General features: G+C 53.4%; 2 protein-coding genes across 5 annotated transcripts; both read right to left on the bottom strand.

Moving 5' to 3' along the window:
* Window positions 1–1,482: 1,482 nt before the first annotated feature.
* Window positions 1,483–7,387, bottom strand: Slc39a5 (solute carrier family 39 member 5). Of its 2 annotated transcripts, none has more exons than XM_013355168.2 (11): window positions 7,358–7,387; window positions 6,012–6,364; window positions 5,465–5,648; window positions 4,621–4,783; window positions 4,338–4,507; window positions 3,942–4,079; window positions 3,491–3,584; window positions 3,236–3,403; window positions 3,032–3,112; window positions 2,719–2,909; window positions 1,483–2,457 (listed from the first exon to the last, which is right to left on the bottom strand). In XM_013355168.2, the coding sequence occupies exons 2-11, from the start codon at window positions 6,293–6,295 to the stop codon at window positions 2,314–2,316; spliced, it is 1,617 nt and encodes a 538-aa protein (XP_013210622.1). In that variant the 5' UTR covers window positions 6,296–6,364; window positions 7,358–7,387; the 3' UTR covers window positions 1,483–2,313. The 2 variants fall into 2 exon arrangements, with proteins under 2 accessions (XP_013210622.1, XP_005371249.1); XM_005371192.2 differs by lacking the exon at window positions 7,358–7,387 and adding an exon at window positions 6,636–6,758.
* A 202-nt stretch (window positions 7,388–7,589) lies between these two features.
* On the bottom strand, window positions 7,590–13,444 carry Nabp2 (nucleic acid binding protein 2). Of its 3 annotated transcripts, none has more exons than XM_005371189.3 (7): window positions 13,338–13,444; window positions 12,853–12,954; window positions 12,283–12,421; window positions 12,111–12,182; window positions 11,864–11,945; window positions 11,706–11,769; window positions 7,590–8,115 (listed from the first exon to the last, which is right to left on the bottom strand). In XM_005371189.3, the coding sequence occupies exons 2-7, from the start codon at window positions 12,929–12,931 to the stop codon at window positions 7,916–7,918; spliced, it is 636 nt and encodes a 211-aa protein (XP_005371246.1). In that variant the 5' UTR covers window positions 12,932–12,954; window positions 13,338–13,444; the 3' UTR covers window positions 7,590–7,915. The 3 variants fall into 3 exon arrangements, with proteins under 3 accessions (XP_005371246.1, XP_013210617.1, XP_005371247.1); XM_013355163.2 differs by lacking the exon at window positions 13,338–13,444 and adding an exon at window positions 13,069–13,272; XM_005371190.3 differs by lacking the exon at window positions 13,338–13,444 and adding an exon at window positions 13,028–13,087.
* Window positions 13,445–14,503: the final 1,059 nt, after the last annotated feature.

The raw sequence follows: 14,503 nt of genomic DNA, 5'->3' as shown, positions 1-14,503 counted from the left end.
CACAGACCCAGGTCACTGCCACTGTCCAACTGAGACAAGATTGGTGGGCCACCTCCCCCACCCCGTGGCCCCCTGAGCCATAGGACTGCTGAAAACCACTGAATGTACAGCCCAGGTTGGGGTGGGGAGTAGCCCTTGGGGGAGGGGGCTTCTCCTTTTGTTTGGTGCTGTGGGGGGTGGGAGACATGAGACTGAGGGACTGCCACCCCATGTAGACATGTGTTCCTTGGGGTGGAGGGGCTGAGGAGGGCCGCCTCCCTCTCTGACCCCAGCCATGGCCCCTCTTCCTTCCTCACCCGTCCGTGTTGACTGTAAGTCCAGCTCACCTTTGCCTTCAATATGTAACCAAAGGAAAACAATACCGCTTCCACCGCTGTCCGCCAGCCGAGCTCCTCCTCCTCCCGGACCAGAGGGGAGAAGAGGCTGGGGATGGGGGTGGTTCTACAACTGTACCCCCAAAACCCTCTCTGTGGTCTTGGAAGGGGTCCCGAGAGGTGGCAGGCTGGGAGTGCGCACACTGTGTATCTTATGCACACGAGCGTTTCTTTGCTGAAATGACTCCGGTAACTATGCTCCAGCGGGGAGGCCCCTTCCTCCTCTTCCTCCTTCCCATTCTGCTGTTTCTCACCCTCTCCCACACCCAGTGCTCATTCCCTGCCCCCCTCCCACCGCAAAGGAAAATAGCCTTACAGACCCTAGCCCTGCTCCCGGGGCAAGCCAGTATGGCCATCCCTCCTGCCAAGTCTGAACCCTACCTTTGGGGAGGGGCAGGGAGCAATGCAGCCTCTTCCTTCTGTGTGGCTCCAACCCTCTGGGCCTGCACCCAGCCTGGGCGAGGACAGGAAGGAGTCTTTGAGGACCAGCCCAGTGGCCGGGGAGGAGGGAGGTAGAGAAGAAGGGTTTGACTTGGGGCTTCTCCTCCCAACCCAGCCCTGTAGAGAAGCGACCAAATTCCCCGAGATGGGAGGGGTTGGGGTGGGGCGGGTCTGCTCTTTGAATTACTTGAAGGTACTGACTCTGAGGCTGCTGTTGCCCACGTAGGTGTGAGGGGGACACTGTCACTGCATTTGGGAGGGCAGAGGGTGGCGGGTGACGAGGGGACCCCCCCCTGGGCCCTCTTGTTCCCACCTCGCTCTGGGCGCCCCTCCAGTTGCACTAAAGTAGCTGTTGTGCCAGTCTAACCCATGCCAGGGTGGGGTCTCTGCTTCCAGTCCTTCCTCCCGCCTCTGCTCCCATCCTGGACAATCTTGTTCACTTGTATTCCTGGATAGCTCAGCTGTGTGTGTGAGTGTGTGTGTGTTTCGGGGTGGGTGGGTTTGGCTGGAGTGGGTCTGGCAGGGGCTTGGGAAGGGCTAGGGGAAAGATGGAGGGTGGTATCTCCTACCCCCTTCCCCAACTCCAAGCCACAGAAGCCTGGGAGGGAGGGTGCCTACTCTCGCTGCCGTGTGTCTTGCAGATGTGCCAAAATAGGGGTGGGTGGGAGGGGAGGGTGCCTGGCAGAGCAGCCCCAGGGTGGCTCTCTCAAAGCAATACAGTTCCCCTGCTGGGGAACAGCAAGACAGGGGAGAGGGTTGGGTGGGGGCCTGGGGTTCCCCATGTACAGCTGTGTATATTCAGGGGTGTTCTCTGTCTGGTACCCACTGTGGGCAACTATGTGTGTGTGAACCTCCCCTTCCCCATGCCCTGCATGACCTGTGATGCTGCAGACACCACCATCCTGTGTGCAGGTGTGTTGGGGGCACGGAGGGGCATGTTCCTGTCCTGTCGCACCCTCCACCTGTGACCCATGTACTCGGTTGTAGGAAGTAAAGAGAACTGAGCACAATTCACTGGATTCTAGTTGAATCTTTCTCTAAGCAATTTCCCCATTCCTGCCCTTCCCCCTATCCCAGATCCACCTGTGGTGCTAGTGTTGGGGTCAGGGGTGTTTAATGCTGGTGGGCAGCAATAAAGCCCAGATACCTGCACCCCAGGGTGCTGAGGGCAGCAGAAAAAACACAAACGGGAACCTTGGTGCATTTGCCCTGCCCCTCCCCCTCCTACCTGGGCTAAAGCACAATGCTATCCCTGAAGACTGATGCACCCCACATTCTCCAGGCCCCCACTCTTGTCCTCCCCCAACCTGCTTTGAGCCCTCCCACCACACCCTGGTTTTCTATGCTGTTTTGGTGCAAGTACAACTGTCGTAGTCATGGCTTTGGGATGGGTTCTGTTTATTAAAATCCTATTGCTCCTACTGGCCCTGTGTCCGGCCTCCGTTCCTGTGGTTGGGGGGAAGGAAGGGCAATCTGGATCCTTTGCCACTGGCCCCCATCAGCCATCAGGAACCACGGGCAGTAGCTGTTCCTCTAGCAGGGCTATAGTAAGCATGAGGCTGCCCCCCAGCAGCAGACCCAGCCCCTGCAGGAGGATGTGGAGCACAGGCCGGGGCTCAGGAGGCCGGAGCAGGGCTGGCAGCTGGAAGGAAGGAGACTGTCAGATCTCTGCTCTTACCTGTGACATGCTTGTTTACTTCTGAGGTAAGAGCTCACTGTTTAACCTTGCTGGCCTACAGGCTGCCTCCTGAGTGAGTAATGGGATTAAAGGTGTATGCCACCAAGCCTGCCCCATCCTGTGCTCCCACCTTTGGATACTAATGATGGGGCCCTGCGCCATCCTCTCTCCCCCACTCCCACCTACCCACTATCCTTGAACTGTCTGTCCTATCCCACGTCTCACCATATCCACAAGGGCCACGTAGAGAAAGACCCCAGCTGTGACCCCAAACACCCAGGGAGTGAGGGGGACAGGGCCCAAACTGAGCCCCACCCCGAGGGCTGCACCCCCCAGTCCCAGGGCTCCAGAAACGAGGCTCAGCAGCAGCAGCCTCCGGAAGGACAGCCCTGCCTGAAGCAGCATCGCAAAGTCACCTGTTGGGGGACAGGAGAGGAGGGTGAGTCGGGCTGCCCCTCACTTGTGTCTGTTTACCTCTGAGCTCCACTCTGCGGAGGTCTCCTTTCTGCCCCACCTGCCCCCCTCTTGCCATTCCTACCCAGTTCATGGGGCAGCTCGTGGCAGAAGACCGCCAGGGTGGTGCTGAGGCCGCTGGAGAAGCCGGCAGAGAAGGCAGCACCTGGCACGGCAGAATCCAAGGGTGTTCTTGAAGACGGGAGTTGCTGTCTGCCCTCCCTCTGGTTCCCTCACCTCTCGCACCTTCCTGGCACCCTCTCCCCCCTCTGCTCCAGTGACCGCACACCTAACGCAAGCCCATCCGTGAGGTTGTGCAGGCCGTCTCCCAGGAGAACCATCCATGCAATGTTGGTGCCGCTGCCACCCTGGTGCTCATGACTGTGGCCTCGGTGCCCAGGAGGGGCTGGAGCTGGTGGGGATTGGCTGATCTCCCTCTGGCCCTGAACCTCTGGCTCTGCAGTAAGAAGGACCGGGACACGTGTTAGTTAACTGCAAGTGGGAACCACAGGCTGGTAGTGTACTCATGTTTTCTTCTAGTCACCTGGAGCTGCCTGTAGGGGTCGAAGGACCATCCCACTGCCATCCTCTGGGTCAAGGTTCGATTCTCCAAGATCCTTTTTGTGCCTGCAGCATCTCTGAAATGGGAGGGCATCCCTCCTGGTGGAGGAGGCAGCAGAGCCAGGGGCTAAGGGGAAACTGGGCCAGCAGCTGGGAAAATGAACACCTGGTTCCACCTCCAACACCTGGAGAATGCTTTTTGACCTCCTCCCTTTCCCAGGCTGGCATTTCCCTCTGTTGACTGTTGATATGAACCACAGAAAACGCCATTTGGCCAGAAGTCCTGGGTCTACGCTAAGAAACCCGTACCCACTCAGTAGCGGACAAGTCCTATGCAGTTTTGGCCAAGCAAGCCAAGGCCCAGGAGCACGTCGCCCCGCTCCTGGCTCCGCTAGGACTCTGGGTTTAGCAGGAGTAGAAAAGGTGTCACTCACTGGCCTGAGCCCTCGGTGGCGCGCCAGTCCTAGCACGTTCTCTAGCACGAAGAGCAGGAAGAGGCCACCAAGCACTGACAGCCCCGGACCCAGGTCCTCTGGTTGCTCATTAGGTCCTGTGTGCTGCCCTCCTTGTGCCTGTCAGAAAGTAGGTCAGGGCAGACCCTGGGACCCCCACCCCCACCTCATAGCATCCCCTTCTCCCAGTGAAGGGGTAGCAAGCTTTACTCATATCCCAGTAGAAGGCGGTGTGGCTGAAGTCGGGGGGTGGGGTGGGGGGTAGTTAGGATGTGGGAGCTAACAGAAAGGACCTGGGGAGGGAGTCCTATGGCTAGGGATCCCTGGAGGTTAGCTAACTGCCACTGGGTCAGGGTATGAAGATGGAGTTTCACGTACATGAGGCAACAGGTGTAGCAATGCATCTCCACAAAGAGTGCCCACAGCCAGGGCCCCCAGGAAGCCTAGCACAGGCTGCAGCAAACGAGGTCCCAGGAGCCTCAGCAGCAGCAGGGAGAGGGGAGCAGGGAGGCTGAGCAGCAGGGCCGCCAGGGCACTGTGGAACAGAGCTGGGAAGGAAGAATTGGGCTGGCCCGGAGGCACCATGTGGGCAGAGACACCAAGGAGAGGGTGGACCCCAGTGAGCCCCTTTTCTTAGCGAGGGACTCGGTCACTCACTGACCAGACAGTACATCTCCTGAAGGTGCTGGAGTTGCAGTCTTGATGCAAACACGGCTGTCAATCTGGTAAAGCAGAGCTGGGCATAGCAGAGCAAACTGACGAGGGGTCAGAGGAGCAACAGGGTTCAGGCCAAAGTTGACCAGCAGCTGGGAACCATTCAGACACTGGGATTGAGGGAGGACTGTGTGTTAGGGAGTCACAGTGAACTACAGCCAAGAACTCCCAGTCCTCTCAGGATCCCCTTGGCTCACACTGGCACATGCATTAGAGACGGAGCGGGGGGTGGATAAGGGAACTAAATAACTAATGTCTGTTAGTCGCTGGTGAGGATTCAGTCCTAGTAGGCAACATAAATTGCTCAGTTTTCTGGTGGGTACTGCTGTCGTTTCCCCCTCATGCTCTGGCAGTTTCCTTGCTCTAGTGATGGAGCTGTTTTGGTGTCTAGACTAGGGCCCGCCACACCAGAATCCTCTAAGGGAAAGGAACCCGACATCTTTAGTCAACATCCCTGTCATGCGTTGATCCAGCCTAGGCCGGGTGCTGCTTTTGATGGGGCGTGACAACTGATGTCAGGCTCTGACAGCTTTGCCTTCTTGTATATGTGGAACAAGGGGAAAAATGACTTTTTCTAGATAGACGGGGCTGTCATCTCCGGGACTCTCCACATCACCAACCTACCCTGAGATACTTCTCTGGATTGTGTGTGTGTGCTAAGAGTGGCAATTTGGTCAGAGGAGATATCTTTCACTATTAGAATAACGTATCCTAACAATTACTGACTGCAGACACTTGAGGCCACCTCGTCCCGTGGCTCCTGCTCCCTCTCTAGCGGCCATCACACTTACATCTTCATTCAGGTGGTCAGCCAAAGAATGGTCCAGCAGCAGAAGCCTGTGAAAGAGGTCTAGGCCCGAGGGCCCTGGCTCGTGGGGCAGGTCAGGGGCTTTTGACTCCTCCAGGTCACCCCAGCCTGAAGGACTCAGAGGCATTCCTGCCCAGACATGAACACTCAGCTCCGGTTCCTGTAGTCTAGATTAGATGGATTGAGAGTCAGGTTCCCTAAATTCCCAGACATCTGCTCTGAGAGTCTCCTGAGAGCTTTAGTGAAGGAGAGACAGCCATAGTCCAGGAAAGTCTGAGAGCTGTCATTTACAGGAGAGCCTAGAATGGGTAGCTGTGGGCCTGGGGTGGAGAAGCCTGGAGATGTGTGTATTAAGACCAAGAGCAAGGACTTTATGGACCTAAGGATCTGGAGGGGAGAATGAAAAGGTTAGCAAGACCTTCAAGGATATGGAGCAGTTGGGCGCTTGAGGAGTCAAGAAGCCAGCCATAGGCAATTCGAGAGCCCTGAGGGGAGCTGGGACTTTTGGGGGTTGGGAGAGAGAGTAATACCTGTGTGTGAAATTGTCGCCATTTGGGGGTGCAGCCCGCCCAGTTGGAGGCTCGTGGTGTCCCAGGCGGAGCCCCTGAACTCGGCCCAGCCCTAGGCTGTGGAGAAGCCGGGCCAGGCCCCCTGCAGTCAGCGTCCCGTTCTCGCCATACAGGCCAAACAGCTGGGCCAGGTAGTGGTTCTGCTCCTGTTCAGCTGGGCCCAGGCTGGGGGCTGAGCCTCCTACCCAGCCCAAGACTACCCCCATGCACAGGCCAGCCAACAGCTGGTGCACGGGGGGCCCCATCACTGGGGTACAGGTTAGAGGCTCTGGTTCTGACTTCTATTTCCCTTTGAGCATGCTGAGGATTGTGTCCTAGAACAAGGAGGAGGGTGTGGGGTCAGGTCAGTACTGCTCTTCAGCTCAGCTGGAGAGAATGGTTGCATGCACTTAATGCAGCTTCAGCTGGGACCGGCAGCAGGCTCTGCAGGCTCAGGCTTCCTGTCCCTTCCTCTGCCTTCTACAGCAGCCTCCTGACCGGTTCTCCCTCCATCTGGTCCAGAGTCGACCAACATCTCAGATTCCCCCAGACCCACCTCTCACTTGGCTCCACTTCCCTATTCCCCCTCAATACGCAGGGCCTCACCCCTGCTGGCAGTGTGAGAGGTGTCACCGCAGGTCCCTGGAAGTTCTCACTGTGGACTTTAAGAGATTCCTGAGTCAGGAGTTCAGCCTTCAGATGCAATGGAAGTCCTGTCACAGGGCTGAAATGGATAGGTCCCCTCTTCCCAGCTGCTTTGGGGCGGAGTTAGGGGTGGGGCAAGTGTGGGAAGGTTCATATAGGAGTTAATGGTTCACTGGTCTCTGGGATGAGGAGGTCAAAAGTCGTCCTGACTGGGGAGGGGCCACCACCTGCCCTAAGGAAGCCACATGGTTAGGAACATGGGTTCTCAGATTTTTCCTCTTAAATATTTATAGCCCATTCAGTACCACCAAGCCTTCTGAAAACACCCCTCCCCAGGTACCTTACCTGAGGTACTGAGCTTCCTCTGTTTCCAAACCCATCCCCTCCTTCCCTGGAAAGTTAAACCAAGGTGCCCCTAAACTGAGGGTGGGGGAGAGGCAGGTAAGTAGCAATCGCAGATGCGCTCAGGGCAGAAACCGCTCCCAGCAATTCCCCAATTCAGCAAGTGCTACCTGCCTGCACTCACGACTCTGGAATCAATGAACAAAAAAGGGGAAACCCTGCTGAGGAAAAGAAACCAGAACAGGGCTGGCTCCCTTCTGACATCTGACCTGGCCTGAGATCAGGGGATCAAAGTCTGATTAGAGTGATTGGCCGGGGGAGGGGGTTAAGGCTGGCATTACCTGACAGCAGGCCAGGAGACAGGACACCAGAGGAAGGGGCACCCAGCCTTCTTGTGGTAGGCAAGGCTGGACAAGGGTCACCTGCAGGGAGGGGGTAGGGGAGGGACACTACCTTAAAGGGGCAGGCTTGCTTTGCCTAAGGCCGCCTTGCCTGGGCGCCACACTCCATAAGAGCACACTTGCTAACTAACTGCTTTTCCTACAAACAAAAAACAAAAAACAGGAGTCCAGAAGAGAGTGGGTGCATTTATTAGGAAGGAGGGTTTTCAGTTAGACCCTCATATCCCACACAAAAAAGCAGACTGTCTTTTCCAGAGGAAGGAGGGCAGGCAGAGGGCCCTGGATCCCAGGGGACAGGCAGCATCAGCAGGACAATGAAGGCATGAGCTTGAGGTGTACAAGGCCACTGCTCAGCACCCCTCAGAGAAACGTAGTGGCTGAAGTACAATCGACTCCACCCTCCAGTCTCAAAGCCAGCAGCCCAGTAGAAGACTGTCTTGTTCTCTGTCAGAGACGCGTGGGTCGTGGTCGTAGTGGAAGGAGAGAGCTCATTTCTTGCTATCTCTTGCTGCTCCTGCGGGTTTCTTTGCCATTGCTGACAGGGTTGCTGGAGGGGCCGGGAAGGCCAGAAGGTGTGTGGTTGGGTTGGCTTCGAGTGATTCGGGTGCTGGGAGGATGTGAGGGAGTGTGAGAGGGGTGGGGGCCGCCACCAGGGCCTGGTGGGGTGCTCAGTCCATTCCCATTCTGGCTCTCAGAAGCTGGTCGTAGGAGAAGAAACACAGAATTAGTTTAGGTAAGAGCCCATCCTCAAGGCCTACTTCCACGCCCCGCGAGTGGATAGGTCGTCACGCACAGCTGCCTGAGTGCTGACCAAGCATAAAAAGACTGTTGTATGAACGGGGCCCTAGCCTCATTTTTTTTTTTTTATAAATAAAAGTTTATTGGGGTTTCCAGTTCAGCGGGTAAGTCCATGACCATCATGACAGGGAAGGCTTGATAATTTTAACTGTCAGCTTGACACAACCTAGAGTCTCCTGGGAAGTGTCAGTGAGGGACTGTCTATATTGTTGGGTGTGTATACAGGGGACTGTAATTAATGCTGTGGGAAGACCCCGTCCACTGTGGGTGGCACCATCCCTTAGGCAGGCAGTTCTGAATAAATAGAGTGCAGTAAGCAACAGACTACAGATACGAATGGACCCTTTGGTAGTTTTGGGAGCCACTACATGAACTCTGGTATATGTTCTTTGGGAATCACACCTGGAATTAGCTGTTTGGTTCAAGGCTCTGAAAAATGCCCTAAGGCCCAAGGTGATTGTAAATGGAGCAGCATGGGCAGAAGGGCTGAGGTTTCTGTTCAGTGAAAATCCCTCCTGTCCCCCCACATATATTCCATATTTACTGTGTGTACGCCCATGTACGTGTGTGTGTGTGTGTACATGCATACGACTTTCAGAAGTCTACCATGTGGATCGCTGGGGATTGAACTCAGGTTGTCAGGCTTGATGTCAAGTAGCTCCTGAACCATCTTGCTGATCCCAACACTTCTATATTTTAAATATTTAAATGGAATCACAAATGTGAGATGATGAAACACCAGTTACTATATCGTCACCGCCCTTCCCTAGGCTGGCTTTGAACTCACAAAGATCCGCCTGCCTCTGCCTCCCGAGTGCTGGGATTAAAGGTGTGCGCCACCACCGCCCAGCATGTGTGATGGTTTCTTATATCAACTTGACAGCCTAGAATCACCTGGGAGGATGGCAAGAGGCAAGAAGGACGTCTGCGTTGGTTGGCCTGGGGGCATGTCTATGAGAGATTGTAATTAATGATGTGGGAAGACCCAGCCCACTGTGGGCAGCACCATTTCTCTGCTCCTGACTGTGCACATCATGTGGCCAGCTGTTTCTGTTTTCTGTTCACTGATGGACTACATGTAACCTGGAACTGTGAACTAGAAAGTCCTTCCTCCTCTGCACTGCTAGCTGGCAGGATAACTTACGACAACAGAGGGGAACTAAGATGCCTGGCGATCACAAATCACTGGGGCTGACCCCTAGCATGACACTGAGCATGGAGCCCCCTACCTGCAACCCCCCAACACACACACCAGGGAGATTAGGAGTTCTAGGCCTTACCTAGCAGTTGGAGGTCAGCCTGGGCTACATGAGACCTATTTTAAAACAGCCACCATCGCCACTACTACAATACTGTCATGAGGCTGGCAAGATGGCTCAGCAGATAAGGCTGCCAAACCTGACGGCTTGAGTTCTGTCCCCGGAACCTACACAGTAGGAGAACTGACACCCACAGGCTGTCCTCTGACGTCCACATGAGTGCCCACATTAGCTGACCAGGACACATAAGGCCAAAAATTGTGCTGGATCTCCTGGAACTAGAGCTGCCATGAAAGAGTGCTGGGAAGCAAACCAGGCCCTCTACACGGGCAGCCAGTGCTCTAAACCAACAAGCCATCTCTCTAGCCCTTAAGTCATTATCAACTGAAAACAGAGATGCTGATTGTGTGTGTGTTTGAGACAGGGTGTCTCTGTGTAACAGCCCTGGATGTCCTGGAACTCACTTTGTAGACCATGTTGGCCTCAAACTCACAGAGATCCACCTGCCTCTGTTTCCTGAGTGCTGGGATTAAATGCATGTGCCACCGCAGATACTAATTTTTATAGTTTGATGAAATAGCATCGATTTGTATTATATCATTGGAGGTTCTCCACAAAGCCAGAACCAGTAGGTGATATATACAGTCACATATCAAATGAGGGACTGTCTGCCAGGGACTATAATTAACTTAATCACATGGGAAGACTCAGTCCACTGTGGGTGGTTCTTTTTTTTTTTGTTTGAGCCCTGATTGTCCTGGAACTTGCTAAGTAGACCAGGCTGGCCTTGAATTCACAGAGACCCACCTGTTGGTGACTCACAAGAGATGGGGCTTGGGTGGCCCATTCTAAGAGCTGAACTCCAACATGAAAGCACAAATTCATTCTCTTTGCTTGTGATTGGATACATAGCCTTCGGTCTCAGTCAGCAACAGCCAGACAGAGCAAGACGGCCACAGATGGTTTAGGCACTGGCTACTTTTCCAGCTGACCCAGGTTTGGCTCCTAGCATCCACACTGCAGCTAACAACCACTTGTAACTCTAGTTTCAGGGGATCTATGACCCTCTTCTGGCCTCCTTGGGCATTGCATGCATGTGGTACAGACATACATGTAGGCAAAACATAAATATAAAGTAAAAATAGATTTAAAAATATCACTTTTTTTCTTTTCGAGACAGGGCTTTTCCGTGTAGTCCTGGCTGACCTGGTACTAGCTCTGTGACCTGGCTGGCTACAACAGATCAAAAACTTCCCATTGCCTACTGCTACTGCAGCCAGAGCAGTTGTAGCGTAAGGCAACAGGATGTGTTTGCAGTGATGCGGTTAAAGCAGCCTGAAGAGCGGTGGGCCTTAAAAAGGCGCAGCACACAGTTATGGATCATATCACTTATAATCAGTTACCATGAGATCATATGTTACTGCGTAAGTATTTACCGTTCTTTTTGTTTTTTGTTTAGTTTTGTTTCTTCAACATAGGGTTTCTCTATGTAGCTCTGGCTGTCCTGGAACTCATTCTGTAGACCAGGCAGGCCTTGAACTCTGAGACCCACCTGCCTCTGCCTCCCAAGTGTGGGATTAAAGGTGTGCATCACCACTGCTAGACACTTGTGACAATTCTTTGGTCTCATCTCCCTGGTGCTGGGATTATGCTCATGAAAACTTAAATAACAATATAATGATTTTTAAAATTGTAGCATATGCCTTTAATCCCTTAGTGAGACCTAAGCAGGGAATTCTTTGTGAATTTGGGCCAGCCTGGCCTACCTTGTATTAAAAGAAAGAAAAAGAAAAAGGAAGGAAAATGACAAACTAAAAAGAAAACCATAGGTCATGCCACATAGCTTAGGGATGTAGTAGGCCACACAATCAAGGGATGTGTGTATGTAACTCTTTCTCCGAATATAGTCCCATCACTTAGTAATTTATGACTGCATATATTTATATATATGAGTGTGTATATATGGACTTATTAAAAGAATATTTTAAATATGGTCCGTATAAACTTGTTTGCTCTCAATAGTCATTGGCAACTGTGGAGAAAGCATTTCCCTTTTATTTTTGACTCGTGACAAAAGGAGAGAGCCCTGTAGCTCTGTCAGTGGATGGGACCGGTCTCCACATCTTAACACTACTGAGGAGGTATGCAAATGAAGGCACAGGGAGACCCAGGTGGTAGACGGTAGCCTTGAGAGAAGGGACAGGTGGGCAGAAAGAAATGAGCTTATTTACCTGGAGAGGCAGCAGGGGGTCCTGTGGTAGCTGGAGGGGCAGCAGGGCCACTGTCGTTCTGCACCTGAAAGCACAGATTGACAGGCCGGTCGGTCACACACTCAGACCCTCCTCAGCACCACGCTGATTTGCACCTCTTCTCCAGACCGGGGACTCACCGATTTGTTGGGCGCCTGCTGAGTGTTATATTCTGGACTGGGCTCACTGAAATTAGGAACTTCGGAATAAACCATGCAGAATCTGCAAGGAAAGAAGCCAAAGCCTTGGAGCCATCTTTTGGGCCACAGACAAATCCGGCCCTGAGGTGTGTGGCCTGCACAGGCTTGTCTGCGATGCCTTCTGGGAAACCGTAACTTTCTGACTGGAGCAGCTAGTGCTTACCCAAATTCCCAAGGCAGAACTTACTCGCCAATCTTCTGCAGATCGCCCCCACGGCCGGTGTATAGTGTCAGGCAACCCTTGAAAACGGAAGCATACCTGTGGGGTGGAGTGGGGGCAAGCAGGATTCAGTCTTGAGAAAAGCGTAGCGACTTTTAACCACACCCTCCAGCTGTTGCTGCTAGGAGCCTTGACTTACCCTTTGGTGAGTCGGATAATGTCGCCAGGCTGGATTAGGTTGCCCACATCGTCCCACACCGAGATATTGATGCTGCCCGTTTTGTCTGCTACTTTACAGGTCCGAACCTCGTGCCCGTCCTTGGTCTTAGTCACTCGGCCTTTGAGGGAAGAAATACATGGGTCGAATTAAAGTCCTACAAGTGGTGTGGTGGTAGCGGAAGTCTGGGTATTGTTTGAGTGAGGTGAAAGTGTAGACGCTAAGCAAAGCTCGTATCCCTCCTTGGGGCAGGAGGTTATGCGTGGGTGTGGGGTGAGACAGGAGGGTCCAGCACCATGGAGAGAGCCCTGAGTGGAAAAGGCCTGCGTGGCTCTTGAGGTATTAGGCTATCTAGAGTTCTGGCTACTCTCTTCCCACGGGCAGCTAGCTCCTGTGCCAGCAGGTCTGAGGGATTAGAGGGCCTTGGGGAGTCTCCTCCCAGTGCAGGCAACAAGTTCAGAACGCAGGCGGTGGTCCCCTGTGCCCCCACTCTCCATGCTCCTCCCCGTTTGCGCCCCCCACCCCCCGAGTCCACTGCGCATGCAAAGCCACCTGTCTCCAGTACAATGAAGATGAGGTTCAGGTTCTTGAGCCCGGGCTTGATATCCTTCACGAAGGTCTCGGTCGTCATGCTTCCCGAACCGCGGCACCCCGCTGGAAGTGGAAACGGGAGATGAAGTCTCAAGGTCTGGAGCCTTCGCCCCATGCTCCCCCTTGGCCTACCCACCACACCAGGCGGGGATCCGGCAGCCTTGGTCCTTCTCTAACCCTTCTAGGAGGTGAGAAACGAACTTCCTTGGGGGCCTCGTACTTCAAGATCAGAACTCAGAGATCTCTGGATAAGATGCTTAGAGGCTGGCCCTCCCTCGGTCAGGATGCTTTTAGTCTCACGCTCCGAAGCAGGGAGGCTAAAGGAGACTCCTAGGGAACTCGGTGCAGAGCCAGGGACCAGAATCTGACTCCGTAGATCTTCCTGAACCCTCATCCCACACCCAGAGCTCGGACCATCCCCTCCCCACCCACAGCCCACTACCCACCCAGCCGGCAGGCGGGACCGTGCACACCGCCAAGCCACCCGCAGGGGGAGCCAGGGGGCTAGCTGCCCCCGGATGCTGCGGAGTGGAACGCGGGAGCGCAAACATTCCCGGAAGTGTCCCCTGACCTTCTCCAGCCAATAGGGACCGATGCGCTCTCCAGTGTCCCGCCTCCAGCCACCGCCCCTCCAATCAGACTCCGATATTCACGCGCCGCGAACGGGGCGGGTTTAGGCTTTAAAGGAGCCTTGAGGGAGATTACTTCCGTAGGAGAAAAGATGGACGGACCACCAGGGGGCGCCTCAACTAGCAATCATTCCTTTGGCTTAGAGAAGACTTCAAGCTCTCAAGAGTTTTTTTTTCCTTTTCAAGTAGTGGCATAATGGAGAAAAGGTCCAAGGGTTTTGGAATGCAGCGGACAAAAGTTTGAATCCCAGCCTGTCTCTTCACTTCTTTTCTCTGCAATTCTTAAACAAATTTTATTTTTACACATGAAAATGGAAAGTTCGATAAAAAGCGATGCCTAAGACAGGGCAGGAATTTACGCATACAGGGCCTTCATCTTATTTAATTAATTAATTAATTAATTAATTTGGTTTTTCGAGACAGGGGTTCTCTGTGGTTTTGGAGCCTGTCCTGGAGCTAGCTCTAGTAGACCAGACTGGTCTCGAACTCACAGAGATCCGCCTGCCTCAGCCTCCCAAGTGCTGGGATTAAAGGCGTGCGCCACCACCGCCCGGCATTTATTTATTTATTAATTAAAAATTTCCACCTCCTCCCATAGGGTGCCTTCATCTTTAATACACTATTCGATCTCAGCATCAATGGCATTTACTCATAGAAAGGCATTAGGCAGATTCAGTATCCTTGTGGCAGAAATGGAACCCAGGACGTAAAAAAGCAAGTTTCATTTGGTTCACAAGGCATGTCTGGTTCCTATTTTCTTTTCTCACTGGACCTTATAGTTTCCTTGAGCACGAAACCACCAGAACTTTTAGTTTCCTTGGATTGTCAGAGTGTCTTCAAAGGCTCGGTATTATTTTGTATTCTTTTTTTGCTTGCTTTTTTTGTTTTGTTTTGAGACAGGGTTTCTCTGTAGTTTTGGAGCCTGTCCTGGAACTCGATCAGTAAACCAAGCTGGCCTCTAACTCACAGTCCTGTGTCTGCCT

Source organism: Microtus ochrogaster, unplaced genomic scaffold, assembly GCF_000317375.1.
Source record: "Microtus ochrogaster isolate Prairie Vole_2 unplaced genomic scaffold, MicOch1.0 UNK99, whole genome shotgun sequence".
NCBI lineage: Eukaryota > Metazoa > Chordata > Mammalia > Rodentia > Cricetidae > Microtus > Microtus ochrogaster.
This window is presented reverse-complemented; position numbering and strand designations above follow the sequence as displayed.